The sequence below is a fragment of the Saccopteryx leptura genome, chromosome 2 (assembly GCF_036850995.1).
Source record: "Saccopteryx leptura isolate mSacLep1 chromosome 2, mSacLep1_pri_phased_curated, whole genome shotgun sequence".
Taxonomy (NCBI): Eukaryota; Metazoa; Chordata; class Mammalia; order Chiroptera; family Emballonuridae; genus Saccopteryx; species Saccopteryx leptura.
This window is the reverse complement of record NC_089504.1, coordinates 151,710,053-151,730,688: the sequence shown is the minus strand read 5'-3', so window position 1 is coordinate 151,730,688 and position 20,636 is coordinate 151,710,053. Positions and strand designations below refer to the sequence as shown.

At 49.2% G+C, this 20,636-nt stretch overlaps 1 protein-coding gene across 14 annotated transcripts in view; it reads left to right on the top strand.

Annotated features, from left to right (window-relative positions):
* CACNA1C (calcium voltage-gated channel subunit alpha1 C) overlaps positions 1–20,636 on the top strand; it is a 777,231-nt gene that overhangs the window by 628,428 nt on the left and 128,167 nt on the right. For all 14 annotated transcript variants that reach the window (XM_066369078.1, XM_066369080.1, XM_066369079.1 and 11 more), the window contains 5 exons: positions 11,029–11,236; positions 12,206–12,326; positions 13,884–13,998; positions 14,750–14,870; positions 15,201–15,270. In XM_066369078.1, coding sequence (XP_066225175.1) covers positions 11,029–11,236; positions 12,206–12,326; positions 13,884–13,998; positions 14,750–14,870; positions 15,201–15,270 — 635 coding nt within the window. The remainder of the gene's footprint in view (positions 1–11,028; positions 11,237–12,205; positions 12,327–13,883; positions 13,999–14,749; positions 14,871–15,200; positions 15,271–20,636) is intronic.

Here is a 20,636-nt window from a genome sequence, read left to right as displayed (position 1 = left end):
ACCATCCCCTTGGTAAAAGGGCATTCCCAGTCTTCTAAGTCTGAACTTCCCTCCTTCAGATACCACGGGGTTGTGAGCAAGAGGGCGGTTAAGTTCGGATCTGACACCCTGCAGCTTGGAGGAGTCCCTGTAGCTGTAACTTGAGACTCCACTCACTGCACAGAGGAAAGAGAATTCCCCACGATGAAGGAGAGATGAAGGGAAAGGGAATCCCCTGGCCTGATCCCTAACAGGGACCTCAAAGCCAAGCATTCAAGGGCTATTCCCCTGCTGCTGTGTCCCTTCCCAAACGGGATGAGCAGATGTCCTTTTCCTTTGCCAGGCTTTGGGAGGTCTTTTCATTTGGTTCCTCACGTGGGGGAACCACTTGTCACTGCAACGATGCATGACTCTAAGCAGCAAACCTTTCATTTGATTCTCAATTCTCACACTTGCTGTGGTGACACTGAACTACTCGGAGACCAAATGCAATGCTCTGAGGGGCTGAGGGAGGCAACAGCCCCGGCCAGCAGACCGAAGGACCGGGGCCCCATCCCAGCTTTACTCAGATATTTATTAGCCAGTACAAATAATCCAAGGATGCAGGTAGAAGAAGTTTTCAGGGGTTGAAGTAAAGGACAAGGAACATACTCCTAATCTCTGTTCTGAGAGCCTAAACATTTCTGTTACTGAGTCTTATCCTGCTGTTTTGCTGTTTTCAGTACAGGGTCAGGGAGGCCCTGGACTCTCATCTGCTCAGGGCTTTCACCCTAAGGTGCCTCGCTGTCTCTGATTGTTATTCTAACTCTGCATATTTTCAGAGCATATTCCTACAAAGTTTAATATCCCTGAACATCAACCCCCCCCCACCCCAAAAAAGAGCTCTTTGTGAATGTCCTGAATATCTTGGCATTACAGAAAATTCTTGGTTTAAAATAAAAGTAGGGCCTGACCTGCGGTGGCTCAGGGGGTAAAAAGCGTCGACCTGGAATGCTGAGGTTGTTGGTTCGAAACCCCAGGCTTGCCTGGTCAAGGCACATATGGGAGTGGATGCTTTCTGCTCCTCCCCCACCCCTTCTCTCTCTCTCTCTCTCTCTCTCTCTCTCTCTCTCTCTCTCCTCTCTCTAAAAAATGAATAAATAAAAAGAAAGATTTAAAAAAAATAAAAATAAATAAATAAAAGTAGTAGTAATATAATAACAATCATTGTTGGCATGTATCAATGCTGTCTGGGCCAATGTGACTGAAAACCCACATGGACTTGCTCCATTAATCCTCACAATTACCTGTAAGAAAGGTTGAAGAAAGACTACCATGATCATTATTCCTATTTTGCATAAGAGAAAACTGTGGTTTAGAGATTTATGTCATTGTGTGGCCCAAAGTCACATAGATTGCTCAAGGGCAAAACTAGGATTAAAAGACTAGTCTGGGCCCCGGCTGGTTGGTTCAGTGATAGAGCATGGGCCTAGCATGTGGAAGTCCTGGGTCCAATTAACGGTCAGGGCACACAGGAGGGGCAACCATTTGCTTCTCCCCTACTCCTCCTTCCTTTCTCTCTCCCTCTCTCTCCCCCTCTCTCTCTCTCTCTCTCTCTCTCTCTCTCTCTTCCCCTCCCAAAGCAATAGCTCAATTGATCTGAGCACATCAGCCCTGGGTCCTGAGGATGGCTCTGTGGAGCCTCCACCTCAGGTGCTAAAAATAGCTTGGTTGCCAGCATGGCCACAGATGGGCAGAGCATTGGCCCTAGATGGGGTCACTGAGTAGATCCCTGTTGGGGTGCATGTGGGAGTCTCTGTATATCCCCTACTCACACTTAAAAAAAAAAAGTCTGCGTGGCTTCAGGTTCTGACTTAGGTTCTGTGTAGATCATGACCATGAACTACAGAGTTGATGCTAAACTTTCTTGTCTATGTCCCTGAGATAGGAGTTAAGGGATATTTAGCATATTGATTCTTTTTTTTTTTAAGTGAGAGGAGAGTCAGGGAGGCAGAAAGATTCCCACATGCACCCCGACTGGGATCTACCTGGCAAGCTCTCAGGGTACAGGGTGATGCTCTGCCCATCTGAGGCCACTGCTCCATTGCTTAGCAACGAGCTATTTTAGCACCTGAGGCAAGGCAGTGGAGCCATCCTTTGTGCCAGGGGCCAAATTGCTCAAACCATTCAAGCCATGGTGGGGGAGGGTAGGAGGGAAGGTAGGGGGGGTAGGGATAGAGAAGCATCGAACCCAGGACTTTCACACACAGGGCCAATGCTCTAGTGTTGAACCAACTGGCCAGGGCTCATATTGATTCTTACTGTTAGATCATTGCTGATTCTCTTTCTCCTGGTGTCTGGTGATAGCAATTCACAATCACTATTTGGAATTTCTAGAGCCCCTTAAATAATGCTCAGAAGTCCATGAGTTTGGGGGTTTAGTCCTTGCTTATTTTTAACATTCCTATAGAAAAGAATTTTGCTGCTAGATGTTGTCATAGCATCTTGGAGAGATTTAACATTCATTCTATTTTTAATCAACAATTTATCTAGTTCTAATTTGAAGCTGTTGCCAAGAAATTATTTTTTTAAATCTATCTTTATCAGAGAACCTCCCATAGTCTCTGCAAGAGAAAGATTAGTGTTATTTTCAGATCTCTATAAACTCTTTAAACAGAATAATTTCATTATCTAATTGGAAGCACTTTGAGAAAGGCCATCATCTTCCTGTTTTCCAGTCTCCAAACCCTCTGGGGGCTTTTGAAAAACAGCAAAAGACTAACTTTGCAGGGGAATTCCATGGTCCCTCTGAACCTTGTCTCAAATACACTCCCACGTTTAAGAAAATGCCTGCACTATGGACTGGGGTGGGCAGTGAGGTCCCCTGAAATGGGTCATCTGTGCGCGGTCCAGCCATCAGACAGGTGTATTTCTCTTTCTTTTTTTTAAATTTCTCAGTGAAGACTTTGTGATGTCTCACCACTATTTCTTTCTTTTTTTTTTTTTTTTTTTTTTTCTCATTTTTTTTCTGAAGCTGGAAACAGGGAGAGACAGTCAGACAGACTCCTGCATGCGCCCGACCGGGATCCACCCGGCACGCCCACCATGGGGCGACGCTCTGCCCACCAGGGGGCGATGCTCTGCCCATCCTGGGCGTCGCCATATTGCGACCAGAGCCACTCTAGCGCCTGAGGCAGAGGCCACAGAGCCATCCCCAGCGCCCGGGCCATCTTTGCTCCAATGGAGCCTTGGCTGCGGGAGGGGAAGAGAGAGACAGAGAGGAAAGCGCGGCGGAGGGGTGGAGAAGCAAATGGGCGCTTCTCCTGTGTGCCCTGGCCGGGAATCGAACCCGGGTCCTCCGCACGCTAGGCCGACGCTCTACCGCTGAGCCAACCGGCCAGGGCTCACCACTATTTCTTACAGTGTGTTCTGAACCAGGGATTGTGATCCTCATACTTAGTTGAACTTACCAGGAGCTCTCGTTAAGGACCCCTCCTTGACCAGAGCCTGGAGAGTTCTTTGTTGGTGGCCCAGTGACCACACTTTGAGAAGCACTGGCCTAATTTCCTGCTGCTGTCCTTTGTCCATTTTTTTTTTTGCCTGGAAAGATGAACCTTTGTGTGTAATTAGAAACTCTGATTCTTACATCTCTGCTCTCTTCTTTAGACAGTAGCCCCTAACCATGTTAAGATTCTACTTTTGATAGTTCTTGACTGAGAAAACACATGATAAAGCACTACCATGAATTCAGCAATTTTTAGATTAATGTAAATGTTATTAATTCCTACACACCTGTATATATTTGAAGGGTGATAGGCTAAATTCAAGACAAGCTATTTATTTAGAGTGCTAGACTGCTTGGTGCACACATGTGTTTCTAGATTTCATCCTGTGATTTCAAGCTTCCCTTCCCGGACCCAGAGCCTTTAGTCTAAGAGTTGTGACAGCTGATTTGGGCCAGAGGTTCTCACCAACGGTGTCCAGGCACTTCACCATGTTCATAGCAGCTGAACAGTGTATAGTGGGTAATTTACTAAGAGATAAAATATTAAAATTTGTGGTTTTCCCTTTTTTTTCTTTCTTACTTTTTTTTTTTTTTTTTTGCAAGAGAGAGACAGATGGGAAGGGAAAGAGATGTGAAGCATCAACTTGTTGCAGCACAAGTCCCTGGCCAGTTTGCTCAGTGGATAGAACATTGGCCCCATGTGTAAATATCCTGGGTTTAATCCCCAGTCAAGGCGCACATGAGAAATGACCATCTGCTTCACTTCCTCTTCCTCTCCTGGTTCTCTCCCTCTTCCCCTCTCACAACAGAGGCTCAACTGGCTCAAGCATCAGCCTTGGGTGCTGAGTATAGCTCATTGGTCTAAGCATCAGCCTCAGGCACTAAAAATAGCTCAGTTGATTCAAGCATCATCCCTAGACAGGGATTGCCAGGTGGATCCCTGTTGGGGCACATGTGGGTGTCTGTCTCACTATCTCTCCTCCTCTCACTTAAAAAAAAATGAGTAGGAACTGTGTTCTAGACTGGAAGTCAATTGATTACCGAGTATCCATAGTACATGAATGATGAGTTCCAGAATAGGAAAGAATAGGGAACTCAAGATTCCAACCTCATGGAGAACAGAGAGGTGTGCACATGGCCAAAATCTCTGTCCTCTTTGGGTAAATCACCCACAACAGCGGGCCTGCCAGCTGCCTAATAGAGTCAGCTCTTTCTCCTGCTTTGCCGCAGCTCTAACTGTTGTGGAAACCAATACCTCGTTTGTCTACTCTTCGTCAGTCCAGTCTGACACAAAGGGAGGAAGAAGAGATTCCGTTAGAGTAAACCTGGTTGTGATTTGTGATTCCAATTTACTAATTGTACCTCTATTTTTTATACAATTGGTTTTTAAATGCACCCAAATCCCTTCGGTCCTAAACCTGAAGATCCCTTTATTTTTCTTACTGCTTTTCCCTTGCAGCTCCCTTCCCCAACCCTGAAATGTGAAATTGGGCTGACTCAGCACAGACATACTGGTGAGTCGTGGCCACCTTTTCTGCAGATCCTCTGGGCTCTGATGTCTATGCTGCCCTGCCCATATGGGGCTGAGATCACCAGCTCCGTCCCTGCACCGCCCACCCTCCCTTCACCTCCCAGCCTCTACTCTTCTCAGAGCCCACGGAGGCTCAGAGCTCACAAAGAGACATTATTAAAGAACATCTGCCCAGTTCCCAGGCCACGGTTGGTGGAGAAGGCAGCTCTGACTCCAGAGCCTGTCCTCATGAAGGGTGGTCATTCTCTAGGGAGCGACTGGTATCATTTGCTGTGGATTAAGAAGCCCAGGTGAGGATGACGTGAATGTAGCCCCTCCCTAACCCTGGCACAGATGGTATAGGGGCTGTCTAGGTGATGCTGAGTAACTAGCACCCGGTTTCAGTGCACGGTTTCAGAGCGCCCTCCTAAGGCAATCCCAAGATCTAGGCCAGACCGCCTTGCCAGCTTGACCAAGTCATATCCCCCATGGAGGTTCTGTGCTCAGTGCAAACGGCCTCTAATGCAAACAGGGAAAGAAGACCTTTGTATTGTTTATTCAAGGCAGGATTTGACTTTAAAGTGAAACACATAAAATGTGCCTCTCCCCGCCTGACCAGGCAGTGGCACAGTGGATAGAGTGTCGGACTAGGATGCGGAGGACCCAGGTTCGGGACCCCGAGGTCGCCAGCTTGAGCACGGGCTCATCTGGTTTGAGCAAAGCTCAGCAGCTTGGACCCAAGGTCGCTGGCTCGAGCAAGGGGTCACTCGGTCTGCTGAAGGCCCGTGGTCAAGGCACATATGAGAAAGCAATCAATGAACAACTAAGGTGTCGCAACGAAAAACTGATGATTGATGCTTCTCATCTCTCTGTGTTCCTGTCTGTCTGTCTGTCCCTATCTATCCCTCTTTCTGACTCTCTCTGTCTCTGTAAAAAATAAAAAAATAAAAAAATGTGCCTCTTCCCAAGAATGGAGGAACAAAGCTGGGTGTCAGCCAGAACTACAGCTGAGGCCCCCAGCTGTCCCAGACCCTGACCACTATCATCTAGAATTCTCACTTTTGGCTCCTCCTGGCCCAGCACAGGTCCAGTTCACCCTCTTATCATACTTCCAGGGCCTATTGCCTTCTGGGACTAGAGCCCAACTTTACACCCATCCAGATGTCCCTGTGGCTGGTTCAGGGAGAAGCAAGGCAAGGCCATGGTCCCCTGATGACTCTGTCTCTTCCCAGGTTAGGTCACGTGGCCACATTTCCCCTCCCTGGCCTCCCTCCCACTCTCACTCTTGGGAATGGTGCATAGAAGCCCATGCCACACAGTTTTAGTGCATGAAATCTGCTTCATAAACACTCTATCAACAATAGGTCACTGCCATCAATACAAAGCAGGGTATTGTTTTGTTCGATTTTACCTCCCAGGACAAGAACAGTTGGCACAGATATAAATTTAGTTTTGACCCTGTCTGGAGCAGAGGAGAAGTCGGGTAGAACATTTGCCAAGCACCCCAAGCTATTGGTACTGTTACTATGGAGGTCTTTCCTCCAGCGCAAGCTCAAAGTTCTGCTCTACTCTTAGGATATCCAGGTCCTGGCCCCAACTTTTACTTGAAGGAAAAGTTCAAGAGACGACAGTTCCAGTTCAAGCCAGGCTCAGGTCACTTTCTATAGTCAAAAGGAAGGAAAATTCCACAGGACTCAAACCAGGGACAGACCTGGAGCAGGAGAATGACAGAGATACAAGTATACCTGAACAGATGGTGGCAAATTAAATCCAGGAAAGCAGAGGGGGGGTTACTGAAGTAAAGCTGGGATTAGCGAGTGAGAGAGCTTGGGTCACAGAAGTTGGTCAGGTCAGAAGCCCTGGTCTGCAGTGAGCTGGGTCTGACGGGACAGCAGAGACACACTTTGGACAGTATGATTCAGAGCCACACCCCTGTGTGTGGGACTGGGAGGAAAAGTGGGTCCCAAGGACGACTGTACAGGTGGGGTGTCTGAGGATGCTGAGGAGGTGGCTTGTCCTTTGGGGGCTATGAGTCCCAAATTCTGGATGTGGACATGTGTGTGGGTGGTTGTGTTGAGAGGGAGCTTTATTTTCCTCCATTCCACTACGAGGTTCAAGACGTTAAACCCTTTGTCCTGCAGCTGCTTGCTTTTCTCTAAAGTTCTTTCCTTTTTGGTGTGTAAGTGTGTATGTTTCATAGTTTTAACCAATTAGGATAAAAACCTTCGTTGATTGCAAACATGCCGTTCACCTCTCTAGTTTACCACGAGCTAAAGGACTCTGGGACCTCAGGCCACAGCTGCGGGGGCCACCAGAAATCAGATTGACCTTGTGGGGCCATGTGTTTGAGGATCTGCTGGGGTGCCTGCCGTTCTGCTTAAATGGTATTTCTTGTCACACTGCCCAGAGGCTGCCACCTGGTCCCTATGAATCTCTAATCTCATCACTGTTGATGATAATGAGGCCCCCACACTATAATTTCCTGCTATCTGCTCAGGTATACCTGGCCCCAAACCCAGCCCTTTTCCTTTAAGCCCTATGAGTGTCCTTTGTCACTTTATCGATCCCTTTGTCTCAGCCTTTAGAGAGCCCATGAATCCTCTCCAACCAAGTACACGTGAGGGACAGGCAGCCTTCTGTTCAACAAGCTGGGTACCCTCATGATGCCAGGGCACTGGCACCAGCTCTGCTCTTTTAATCCTGCTGAAAGGAACAAAAGTGCGGTGGCAGGCCAGCCGCCGGCGGACCCCAGCTGCCCCTGTTGAATGGAAGACAAACAACCTGTGTGACTGTTGAGAGTGCAGTGTCTGCTCAGCCAGGTGTTTTTCATGAGGAGGGGGTGGTGTCAGTGTACCTGGCCTCCGTCCCTCCCTTGAACAAAGGCTGCCTCGGGCCCTGAAGCCTGCGGCCTCTGGTTTGAGTGGGAGTTCTTCCAGAAGGGAGCTGTGTGTTCACAGTGCTCCTCTGGAAATCCTACCCCAAGGGTCTCAAAGCCATAGCAACCCTGCTTCCTGTAGGGCAAACTGAAGCATAATAGTTTTTACCTTTCTTCCTTCCTATTTTTAATATTGGGATATAATTGACATATTACGTTATATTAGTTTCAGGTGCACAACAAAATGATTTGATATTTGCAAACAGAGGACTCTCCCTTACCCGTGGTTTCTTTGTTTCGGTTGCCTGAAAATGTTAAATGGAAAATTCCAGGAATAAATAATTTAGACGTTTTAAATTATACACTGTTCTGAGGAGAGTGATGAAATCTTGCACAGCCCCACTCTGCCCCTCCCCCCCCGACGTGAATCAGCCCTTAGTCCAGCACTGTACACATCCCTCTTCCCTCCCCCCCCATTAGTCACTTAGTAGCTGTCACAGTTATCAGACTGACTGTCATTCTATCATGGCGTTTGTGTTCAAGTAAGCCTGATTTTACTCAATAATGGCCCCAAAGCACAAGAGTAATGATGCTGGCAATTCAGACAGGCCGAAGAGAAGCCATAAAGTGTGCTTGAGCACAGGAAAAAACATGGCATATACAGGGTTTGGCACTCTGTGGTTTCAGGTATCCACAGGGGGTCTTGGAATGTACCTCCCATGGATATGGGGGGATGTTATATTGTGAAATGCACCACGGTAAGTCTAGTTAATATCAGTCATCACATATATATTATACATAGTTACAAAATAAGTTTTTGTGTGTGTTGAGAGGATTTTTAAGATTGAACTCTCTTAGCAACTTTCAGATAGGCAATACAGTACTGTTAACTTGAGTCACCATGCTGTAGGATGCATTCTCATGACCAGTTTATTTTTTAACTGGATATTTGTGCCTTTGGACCCCCTTCATCCATTCTGCCTACCGACCAACAACTGCTGCCTCTGGCAACCAACAATCTCTTCTCTTCCTACGTCATAGTTTGACACGGGTTCTGGCAATGGAATGGTCAGGAACCTCAGCCACTCTGCCCTGAGTTTAGGGGAGCTCTAGGAAGAGACAGGATGTGCGGAAGGCCCGAGAGCCACTCCCCGCTGTGAGGCAGCGTATGCTCGCCAGAGGTCCCGCCACCCCCCTCCCCTGTTCCCAGGACACACACGCCACATCCCTTTGCATCTCCCACCTAATCTACATGTCGACACACTCCCTGCTGGTATAGCTGGACATTCTCATTATAAATATGCTCTACAGTTACTGTTTTAAGCCCCAGTTGACAGACAAGTGTTGGAGTGGTTGCATGTGAATCACATGAGGCCCAATGCCAGAGGTTTTGATTTCACGGTCCCCGGCAGGTGGGGGGCAGTGCTGGGAATCAGTAGTTAGAAAGAGCACGCACTGTTCTCAGCAGTTTTGTCTCCAGCACATTTGAGAATGCTGTTTTAGGTGTAAGTGGGAAGGGTGTTCTAGCCCCAGAGAGGTTCTCTCACATCTTGCTTTAAACAGAACAATTACTACTACCTCTATCTACTGGGGCCCCAGGCAGTCCGTCATATGGACTGGGTTACACAGAAGTTATTTGGGGACAGAGATGGAGAGAATGGGATGGAGAAACCTCTGGTCTCTGCCTTCGAGAACTCAGAGCCAGTTCTGATGAGACAAGATCTGTCTGTCACAAGTGAAACACACTTCGGAGCGTTTGCCAAACAGATACAACCACATGTTGTACGTGAATGTTCTGCTCACAGAGAGAGAAGGACGGGTTCAACTCAGAGGGAGAGGAGAGCATGAAAGGCTCCCGGTTGGGAAGAGTTCACAGCGACATCCAAAATGCTGGCCCATCTGCTTCTGTCACTTTAATACAGAATGTTTCTCCAGAGAGAAGCTGGGGGTGCAGCTATAAGGCTAGAATGGGGGGTGGTTCTCATGTCACTCTCTTAAGCAGCAGGACACTTCACAGTGTATGTGGTAATAAGCCGAGAGTGGCTCCAGGGGAGGAAATCCTGATCGTGACCTGGTAGGCAGAGAGCTGATGTGGAGCTGCGGGCCATGAGGTCTCCCCGTTCTTACGCTTGCTGTGGTCCAAGGCTGCGTCCCTTTTGCTCCAGGGCATTTCTTTATCTGTAGGGGACCTTTGTACAGGTACCCAAGCCCCGTCCAGCAACCATGAGTAGGTAATCCACCCCTTCTCCAAGAGAAAGAGATCTTCTCCAAGCTCTAATGAAGGACCTCAGTGTCTACTTATACAGTAGTGGGAAGAAGGTGGTTGACTGTAAGGAGCCCCGCCCACAGCCCATCTGTCTAAACTGTCCCTGTAGGTGAAAGAGATTTTTCCAAACTTGCCTGCTTATCAGAACCATCTGGGATACTTGTTAAAAATACAGGCATCAGGGCCTCAAGTTACAGCTATGGAATCAGGATTTTCAGAAGAGAGGCTTTTTAAAAGGACCAATCCCTTAAACAGGGTAAATTTGGGAAACTGCTAAGTGATGCACCCACTCTTACCGGTGGGTAACCCAACTCATGCCTCTGCTAGAGGCTAGAGACAGCTGCCGCCTGGGCTAGGCTGAGGGCAGCATTCCCAGAAACAAAAGAAAGAAAGGTGTTTTGTTTTGTTTTCTGTCTAAAAAACCTAGTAGTGGTAACAATACTAACTTTTATCAGCTGTGTGCCAGGCACTATATGGGGGGAGGGGGGCAGGGGAGGGTTTCTATTTTATATTATCTCATGTAATCCTCTCAATCACTTAATGATGTGTACACTACTAAAGTCTCTATATTTTTTCAGATGGGGGTGGGGGCAGAAGGAGGGGACATTAAGTGACTTGTTCAAAGGCACACACAGCTAGTAACTGGCAGAGCTAGCTCAGAACCAAGGCTTCTGACTCCTAAGCTTCGTCTCTTCTTCATCACACATTATTGATCCCAGGACCTTGATTCAACTAGCTGCACATTACAATGGGGAGCTTACCAGCCCAACTCAAACCACCACCGTTACCACCACCAAGAAAGGGGGAAAAGAGAAGGGAGCTGGAATTTATCTTAAACTCTCTCGTGGGCATGTGATTGAGGATTGAGGCTTAGGAAGGCACAGAAGCCTGCTGACCCCTCCTTTGATCCTCAGGTACTGGAACTCCTTAAGCAACCTGGTGGCATCCTTGTTGAATTCCGTGCGCTCCATCGCCTCCCTGCTGCTGCTGCTCTTCCTCTTCATCATCATCTTCTCCCTGCTGGGGATGCAGCTCTTTGGAGGAAAGTTCAACTTTGATGAGATGCAGACCCGGAGGAGCACCTTTGATAACTTTCCCCAGTCCCTCCTCACCGTGTTTCAGGTATGCACTCTCCTCTGCTGGGATTGTGACCAGGAGGGTGATTGAGGGGGGGGAGGGGCGGGGGAGCAGGAGGAAGGATCAGAGTCATGTGGGCAAGGTGAAGGGATGTTTCACCCTTGCACCGGGCAGCCAAAGCCAGCTAGATCAGTCATGGAGTGTCCATGCCCAGGAGAACCTTGGGGTCCTTCGACAGTTTCCCCTACCCACAGTCCCCCATGGAATTTCACTGTTGGGGGGACCACTGGAAAAAAAAGATCTAATTGAGAGGTTGAAAATAGGGCCCTTTCTCAGCCATGGGACCATTTATTCAAACAAATTCTACATGGAAGCTCAAAATATAAACAAATAAGAGCAGACGGCTCTGTTGGGGGAGGAGAGGATGGAGTTCCATGTTCCCTATCCACCACGCTTGTCCCTCGAAAAAACATAACTAGCCCATCAGCTTTGTGATTTCATAGATATTTTGGCTTAGGGCAAAGCTAAAGTAGCACTTGTTTCAGTTTAAAAGTAGCTTGATTTACAGATAAAAATGAATAATAATATGGATGTTGCCAAATTGTTAAAGGTGGGAGCCAGGTGACGCATGTCGGAGAGAACTGGGTAGTGCCTTCTCTCATGAACACTGTCACGTTTGTGAAGGGACCTGAAGCCTTAACCCAGGAATGGCTCAGGGTGGCCACCTCGTGCACCACATGTGGGTAGTGGCAGATACTTTAGCCAGGAGGCCCTTTCAGGCACTCCTCAAATAACAGTGTGCCAGTGGCCACGCACCTTGCCTGAGGGCAGGGTTGACTTGCCAGGTCCATAGCTCAGAGTCCCAGGGAGGAGCGCTGGGGGCCAGGAGGAGGGATAGGGGGTGGAAAGAGACTTCAGGCGTTCTTGTTGGCAGAGTGGGGCAGGGTAGGGGAGTCTTGGGGTTTGCTGTTGGTCTAACACTGTGTCCCTTATTGGTGGGAATGTGTCATTCAGATCCTGACCGGGGAGGACTGGAATTCGGTGATGTATGATGGGATCATGGCTTATGGCGGCCCCTCTTTTCCAGGGATGTTAGTCTGTATTTACTTCATCATCCTCTTCATCTGCGGAAACTGTATCCTTTGCTCCTGCCTCCCAGCCCTTCCCCCCATTACTCCCTCAACTTGCAGCACGATGCCAAATACATGTGCCCACAGGTCCTAACTCTGGACTGAAAACTGTGGTTGCACGTCCGCAGGGCCCCCCAGGCAAATGGAAAGCCGTGTTCTGGGGGAGAAAAAAGCTCCTAGCCCCGAATCTCCTGAGCTGGAGGTGGTGTTGGTGGAGGAAGCCAGGAGTTGTGGGCATCAGTGGGTGTGACTTCATCCTCCTGTGATCTGGCTACAGACTTGCCTGACTACAGGAGGGGCATCCTGGTCATCATCTAGGTGAACAGCACCCCCTGGCGGTGACATGTGCAGACACTCAGACTGTGTGAACCCACCTAGATTTAGGCGCTCTGGGCCCTGGCTACCCAGCCTCTAAAGGGAGTAGGTGTCTAATTGACTGAACGTCACCCCTGAAATGACCATCATCTCTCTTCCCGGCTTTCTGTCTGTGTCCCTCCCTTTGAAGCCACTCTCTGGGACTTCAGTCATAGACAGAGCTGGATGGGCTCCACCAAGCAGACCTGGCTGATCCATGGACAATCCTTGTGAGGTCTCAAATGCAGGCGCTGTTCTCTCCCCTGGTTGTAACCCTGTGCGGTGATGTGCAGAGGTGGGTGGTAACATAGAAGCAGCTCTAGCCTGAGATTCGGGCTTCCATCACAGCTAATAGAGTGCTGCAGGCATGGGCCCCGGCCCCCAGACCGGCTGGGTGACCCCTGCTGGCACCTGCACACACTTCTGTGGTCAAGTAACAGCACTTACTACTTAAGGGTACTTGCGAGGTTTAACAGGGTAAGGCCCAAGGGCAGGTTCCAGAAGCATTTCGACAAGCCCCCTGGGTTGTGGTTTCTGGGCGTGTAAAGTGGTGTGACTGCTGGGTGCCTGGGGGTGGAGATCACGCTGAACCCCATTAGACCCTCCGCCCTGTCCTTCCCTTCACGTTGGAGCTCTGACCCACAGTGTTTCTCTTCAAGGCTGGGGTGGGGGGAGCTGGAAAGGGCAAGCAGCCACTAGGATTGATTATGAGTTCCCAAGCTGTAGCCAGCTGCCCTGGACCCTCCACGGGGTCTCTGGATGGGCAGGCTCATGTTAAGAGTTGGCAGAGCCATCAGGCAGCCTCCTCAGTGCCCAGTCACCGTGAGCGGCTCCAAAGTGCTTTCTGCATTCTGCTAGAGACGGTGCTGTTTAATGTCAGTTACGGCCAGTCTCGGGGGAGAGACTGGCTCCCAGCAATTACAGAGCAAGGCAAGGCTCACTGCCACCCTCCCTCCGACTCTAGCCTGAACACTGGCCTCCTTTCAACCCCGTAGGAAACTCCAGGTAGCTAGTAGGGTGATGAGGAGGGAAAGGGGTGGAGGAAGGACAGGCACCCGAGCTCAGCACCCCTCAAAGTGAGTCACTGGTGAGCTGTCTCCGTGGGGAACTCTACCCCTACATGTCCTGCACCCTCCCTGCATGTCCCCCTAGGCCCACCAAAAACCCCAAGGCCAAGGGTCATTTTCTTTAAGAATGGACACAAACAGATATCCTACTGAATGTGTTCTTGGCCATTGCTGTGGACAACCTGGCTGATGCTGAGAGCCTCACATCTGCCCAAAAGGAGGAAGAAGAAGAGAAGGAGAGAAAGAAGCTGGCCAGGTAACCATCTAAGCTGACCCAGCCCGGGACCCTAGGGGCCAGTTCTGGAATGCCATTCCCACCGGTGGTGAAGACAGGTGTGAGCACGGCCTCTGTCAGCCCAGAAAGGCACTGGGCTTGGGACTTTCGGGAGTAATCTGTCCTCTCGCCTAGTTCCGAGAGATGGCTCTACGGTGGGGGTCATCAGGAATTACAGTCCTTGTGAAGTTATTGCCTTTCCCCACCTGTCTAGGAAGTTGGGGGGTTCCCTTTGAGAAAAGAGGTCGTCATACATGAGGGAGAAATGGATGGGAGGTGGGAGGCAGCCTCTCAGAGGAGAAGAGCAACTCCAGGTGAAAGAGAGCGCCCTCCTCACTAGTTTGAAGGCAAAACAGGGCCCTACATTGTCTCCTGTCATTCATTGTCTAAATGAGGCTGTCACAGACCACCTACCTGCTGGGTGCTGAGCAGATTTCTCCAGGAGCCTATCCTGAATGAGACCCAGAATCTTTCTCTGATGCAGACAAAGGCCGGGGGAGGCCCACTGAACACCAGGAAGAGCAAGGTGTAGCCAGGTGCCTGGGTCCTGGGCCCAGCCAGGAGCCTTTGTGAACACCTGGCCCGAGGCATGTGCCCTGGGTGAAGGAAGATGGACACGGGCACAGGGAGTCCCTCCCACTGGCCTCCAGCAGACAACAGGGTAGTTCCCTAGCCCTGTTCCCATCCCTCCAGTAAACATTCCTGTATCTCTTCTCTCTTGCTGACTGGCCAGGACCGCCAGCCCAGAGAAGAAACAGGAGGTGGTAGAGAAGCCAGTAGTGGAAGAGATCAAGGAGGAGAAAATTGAGCTGAAGTCCATTACAGCTGACGGAGAGTCCCCAGCCACCACCAAGGTGAGGGCCATCTACTTCTAGAGCTGGGGGAGGGAGCATGGTCTCCCCAGGCCAGATGTCCGTGGGAAAAAGCAAGGAAGGAAAGAGACTCGGTGGACTAGGGTCAGTGACGGTGGAGCAGGAAAGCAGGTCTGTGAAGAGCGGGCAGCGTGGTTGAATCCCAGCCTTCTCTTAATGACGCCAGGGTCTGTGCAAAGGAACGAGGACATATATATTTTTGAGTCAGCAGCTGGGTCACTGACTGTGCCGCTATTTCAAAGCTACTCCAAGCCTCTACAATTTGGAACGTATCTAACCGGATTCTTCTTTCTCCCTCCCATGGCTGCCTAGATCAACATGGATGACCTCCAGCCCAATGAGAATGAGGATAAGAGTGTCTACCCCAACCCAGAAACTACAGGTACAGCTCCACTGCTTATCCCTGGGGGCAGGCTGGGGGCAAGGACCCGAATTCTAAAGCCACATGAAAGTAGCCATGTGTTAGGGACCAATGGTTCGAATTTCCCTCTCCAAGGGCCTTGCGCTGCTCAGCGTCTCCAGTCTCTGTACTTACGCATTACCAATTATCGTCTGGGCAAAACTCTGCTCTCCTTTGCTCGCAATGACACTGTAAGATGAACTAAATCATGTTTGTGTAGTCCTTCTGTGTCCTTTGGAAGATGGATTCAGTATACATTGGAGGCTTTATTATATCCTGTGTTGTAAAAATCATTACTAACTTTATATAATTTATTAGTATAACATGTTGCAGCATTATGCACACTAAGTAATAATAGTAAATTCCAAATCTGTCTTGTCCTCACTCAGGAGGCAGTGCTGAGTACAAGGACAGCTGCCACCACAGATGTCCCACTTCTCGCTTTCTAAAATGCTTTCAGGCCTCTTATGATTTAAATGAAAAAGAGAAAGAAAAAAAAGATTGCTCATTGTTCTCATCTTGAATCGACCTGGTATGTCAGTTGGCTGCAGTCTCCTTAGGGAGAGTCTGACTGTCAGAGTCCCTTTGGCCTCCCTTCAGGATTCCCTCCTCTGCCCCATGAAACCCCACATCCTTGCCACCCTGAGTTTGCCTTCCTTTTACCTACAACTGAAGGTATTGTCACCAGCTTCAGGCTTGCAGTCAGTTATACCCAATCGAGGAACAGTGGGTTTTACTGGCATTTCCTTCCCCGTTTAGATTAGGCTGCATTTGGGTTGGAAACCACCTTGGGTGGCTGGCAGCCTTTTGCATTTGCAAGCACATCTGTTTTCCTTCTGCTCTCCCTCCACCGGTCCTCTGCTGGATTCTCTGCCCGGAGCTGGCAGCCACTGCCTGATGTCCTGCCTTTTGTGCAGGGAAGGCTCCATTCCCTCACCTCCCTCTGCAAGGAAATGTGGTGGGGCTTCCCAGGGCTTGGACAGAGGGCAGGAAGGGTGTTTCCAGGTGTGGGCCACGAAGCTTTTTGAAGTTTTAAAACCTTCCTGGGAGGAAACAGCTACAGAATTTCAAATTGGCCAAATGCAATGGGAGGATTTTGTCTTGCTCCTGCATGAAGAAAATAAACTCTGAAATGACATTATTTTCAGATAATTGGGGGAAATTGAATTAGTAACTAAATGATTTTAAGTAGTTTTTGTTAATCTTGTTAGTAGAATGATATCATTGTGGTTCTGTTTTTATAATGCTGAAGTGTTCATAACTGGAGTCTAAAATATTTAGCAGTTGCTTTAAAGTATTCTTTTTTTTTTTTTTTACAGAGGCAGAGATAGACAGGGACAGACAGACATGAATGGAGAGAGATGAGAAGCATCAATCATTAGTTTTTCGTTGTGCGTTGCGACTTCTTAGTTGTTCATTGATTGCTTTCTCATATGTGCCTTGACCGCGGGCCTTCAGCAGACCGAGTAACCCCTTGCTGGAGCCAGCGACCTTGGGTCCAAGCTGGTGAGCTTTTTGCTCAAGCCAGATGAGCCCGTGCTCAAGCTGGCGACCTCGGGTCTCGAACCTGGGTCCTTCTGCATCCTAGTCCGATGCTCTATCCACTGCGTCACCGCCTGGTCAGGCCTTTTTTTTTTTTTTTTAAGTGAGAGGTAGACAGACAGGAAGGGATAGAGATCATAAGCATCAACTCGTAGTGTGGCACTTTAGTTGTTCATTGAACGCTCTCTCATGTGTGTCTTGACTGGCGGGGGGACTTCAGCTGAGCCAGTGACCCCTTGTTCAAGCCAGTAACCTTGGTCTCGAGCCAGCAACCTTAGGGTCATGTCTGTGATCCCATGCTCAAGCTGACCACCTCAGGTTTTAAACCTGGGTCCTTAATATCCCAGGTCGACACTCTATCCACTGTGCCACCCCCTGGTCAGGATAAAGTAGTCCAATTTTTTTTAAAAATGGGGACAGAGGAAGTAAATGATACAAGGGGAACAGCAAACTGTAACTGTCAGTAGTTGTTCAGGCCGGGTGTGGAGGTCCACCATGCAAGACTCCCTAAGGAAGATTGTTCTTATGAGAGTTTAAAAAGAAGGACAGCAATAAACAAGTCTCTCTCCTTGTAGGATTATTATAAAGAGGATTATTACTATTAAAGTTTAAAAAGAAGCAGTAATAAAACAAATGTTTCTGGGTCCTAATCAGAGTCTGTCCCACCTGCCTGACAATAACCTCAGATTTCCTCATTCTAAGTATACTCACAGCTTTTCTCTTTGCTGCTGCAATGAAATCAAAACAAAGCGGATGAAGTGGGGATAAAGACTAACAAGGATACTGTTGTCATCGTATCAGCCGTCACAGAAACGTCTCTCTGTTGATCTGGCCTTCAGGATTCATGGAACGGTTTTCCCTTTTAAACTGAGAAGCAGTGCCCACACTCTGCTGAGTCCTCAGGATTGTTTGGGTGTTTTTAAGACACGTGTCCTTTTCCCCCTGTGGCCACCCTTCCCTACCCTCTTTCATACCTGGGCCTCTGTTTCTTTTGGTCCCGAGCTTCCCTTCCCTCATAGCTGACTGAGGCTGTCCTGCCTCACCCCCACCCCCACACACCACCACCACCCCTCAGACCTTAATAGCCAGCTCTTAAACCTTCTGCCCCCCCCCCATTTGTTCACTATCTCTGGTTTCCATTTTCTCACCCAAAGACAGAGTGTTCTTCAAGTTGGTGGCTCTGGACCCTCTGCCCCTCCTCCAAGGCTAACTCCAGCCCCTCCCACCCCTGTTCCCCTTCCTTTCCTCTGCAGAGCAGCCCCTGGCTCCTCTAGTCCAGAAGTAGCGGACAGCCCAGGTGACCCCGTCAAGGTCCCCTGACCCACTGTCTCTGTCTTGTCATTATCTTATTCCTGCCTGCTTCTCCCCTGCTCTGTGGCTGTCCTCCCAAAGACTGCCCCCTCTGCCTTTGCAGCTTCTGGGCAGCGGGCCCCCTGCTGTGCCCGGTGGGGAGGAAGGGGCAGCTCTGGTGACCATTGTCCTACCTCTCTTTCTACTGCCTTTCCCGAGAGAGAAAATGGACCGTGCCAGAGGACGCCCCCACACACTCCTTCTCCCTCCTGCTACCCCTCCTTCCTCTGCCATCACCCCTCTGTCCAGGCTGCCGGGCTCACTCGTCCAGGCGCACCCACAGCTGCCCTCGTGAGTGCCCACAGGAGGGGCCTGCTTCTCAGTCACAATGGCCACACAGGCCAGCTGTGGCCAGTCAGTCCTTCCCTCTTGGTTTAATCTACAAAGCTCACCTGTCGGTTTTAGCCTCCCAGCTTGGAATACGCAACATTTAAGAAATATCTATTTGCCCAGGCAAGAAAGTAGGGTACGAAGAGTGTGCTTTTGTTTAGTTGATTAGTTTATTTGAGTGAACATGCATATGTTGTTAAGAGTCACTAAGGACTTACTTAAAATTAGCGAATATAATGAAAAAATGTGAATGACACTAGAGAATGTATAGCATAGAATTAGCTGTTATGGGGGACACTTTGAGGAAGAGAGCAGTGGGGAAGGAGAGAGGAGGCTTCATGGCCAAGGGTGGTCTTGACTGGGCTTTGAGATCGGAGCATTGGAGAGGGAAGCAGTTATTTCAGGACCATACTGTTGTCATAGGCAGAAGGCTGGAAGAAACCTTGGAGACATTTATCCACTTAATAACAACTTAGGAAGTGCTTACTGTGTGGCAGGCACTGTGGCAGGCAGGCACCAGGCTGCTCCTGCTCTCCTGGGGCTGACATTTCAGGGAGGAGACAATGAGCAAACTCCAAACCAGCCTGTTGGAGTCACTGGGCTGCTTCTTTGGCTGTAAGGTCAGTAAAGACCTCTCAGGACGCAGCATTTGGGCTGGATCCAGAATGAATCATATGGAAACCTAAACCAGGCGTACAGAAATCAGAGGAGCTTTCTAGGCGAGGGGTCTAGCAAGTGCAGCCTCCGAGGCGAATGCACCTGTCTGCAGGATCCAAGGAGACCGGTGTGCCTGGAACAGTGAGAACAGAGGGCACAAGCTAGGGCACGAGCCCAGGCTATGTCAGAGCAGGTGTGCAGGCAGACTGCTGCAGGTGCAAGAACATGCACAGTTCTTCGTGAGGAACCTAGGAAAGCACAAAGTGAGTAAAGATGTTTCTCTATAAACGCAAATGAGTAAGATAAGCATTAAGTTACCTGCTATCAAACTGTCATGAACAAGAAAGTGTTGGGTCATTTGCAGCAAAACTGAAAAGAATACAAACAGCTAGGCCAAAATTTAAGATCCTTAATTAAATCTCACTTGTAAATACCATGATTTAGGTCAACTCTGGTTTTACTTATGATGCTGTCAGTGAAAGAGTGTACCTTTCTTTCATATATCCAGGTTTGGTATAAAGGCTTCTTCTGCCCGTGGCCTGTAGACAATTTTTCATCGTGTGCCTTTCTTCTGATGGAAATATTAATTGCTTTGCTGGTCCTCTCCAGTTACTCAAGGGAAAGAATCAATTTATTGAATCTATACTCTGCTGGTCCTCCAAAAGAGCCCTCGGCCCTGAAACACGCTTGGTCATAAAGAACCGTGTGTGTGCGGCGTACTTCCCCGGCTTCCCGGAAGCAGAGGAGCACAAGCCAAGCGTGGCCGGTGCGGAAGGTGGACTTCCCGCTCTGGCTTCCCTCCCAGCCTGCTCTCTCTCCGCCTGCTCACCGCCTCTGGCACATTCCTCTCTTCCTTAGGAAGCTGATGTTGGTCAAGAAATAAGGGCTACTGCGTACTAGGCACAGTTTCTCTCTCCAGGGTTTTCGGCACATAAAGAGATACAACAGGTAGAAGGTGAAGGGATTAAGAAAAGAAAAAATAGATAGATGACAGATAGATATTACAGAGACACAGGCAGAAGTGTGGTGATAGCTAGAGGGGAAGGGAGGTGGGTGGAGGTGGAGGTGGGCAAAGGCAGGGGAAATGGGGACAGAAAGAGACTTTGCTTGGCATGGTGGGCACATGATGCAGTTTGCAGATGGTGTTTTGAGTTGTACTCTTGAATCCTGTGAAGTTTTGTGAGCCAGTGTCATCCCAATAAATTCAATTAAAAAAATAATAACTAAAAGGCCCTGGCCGGTTGGCTCAGTGGTGGAGCGTCGGCCTGGCGTGCAGGAGTCCCGGGTTCGATTCCCGGCCAGGGCACACAGGAGAAGCGCCCATCTGCTTCTCCACCCCTCCCCCTCTCCTTCCTCTCTGTCTCTCTCTTCCCCTCCCGCAGCCAAGGTTCCATTGGAGCAAAGTTGGCCCGGGCGTTGAGGATGGCTCCATGGCCTCTGCCTCAGGCGCTGGAATGGCCCTGGTTGCA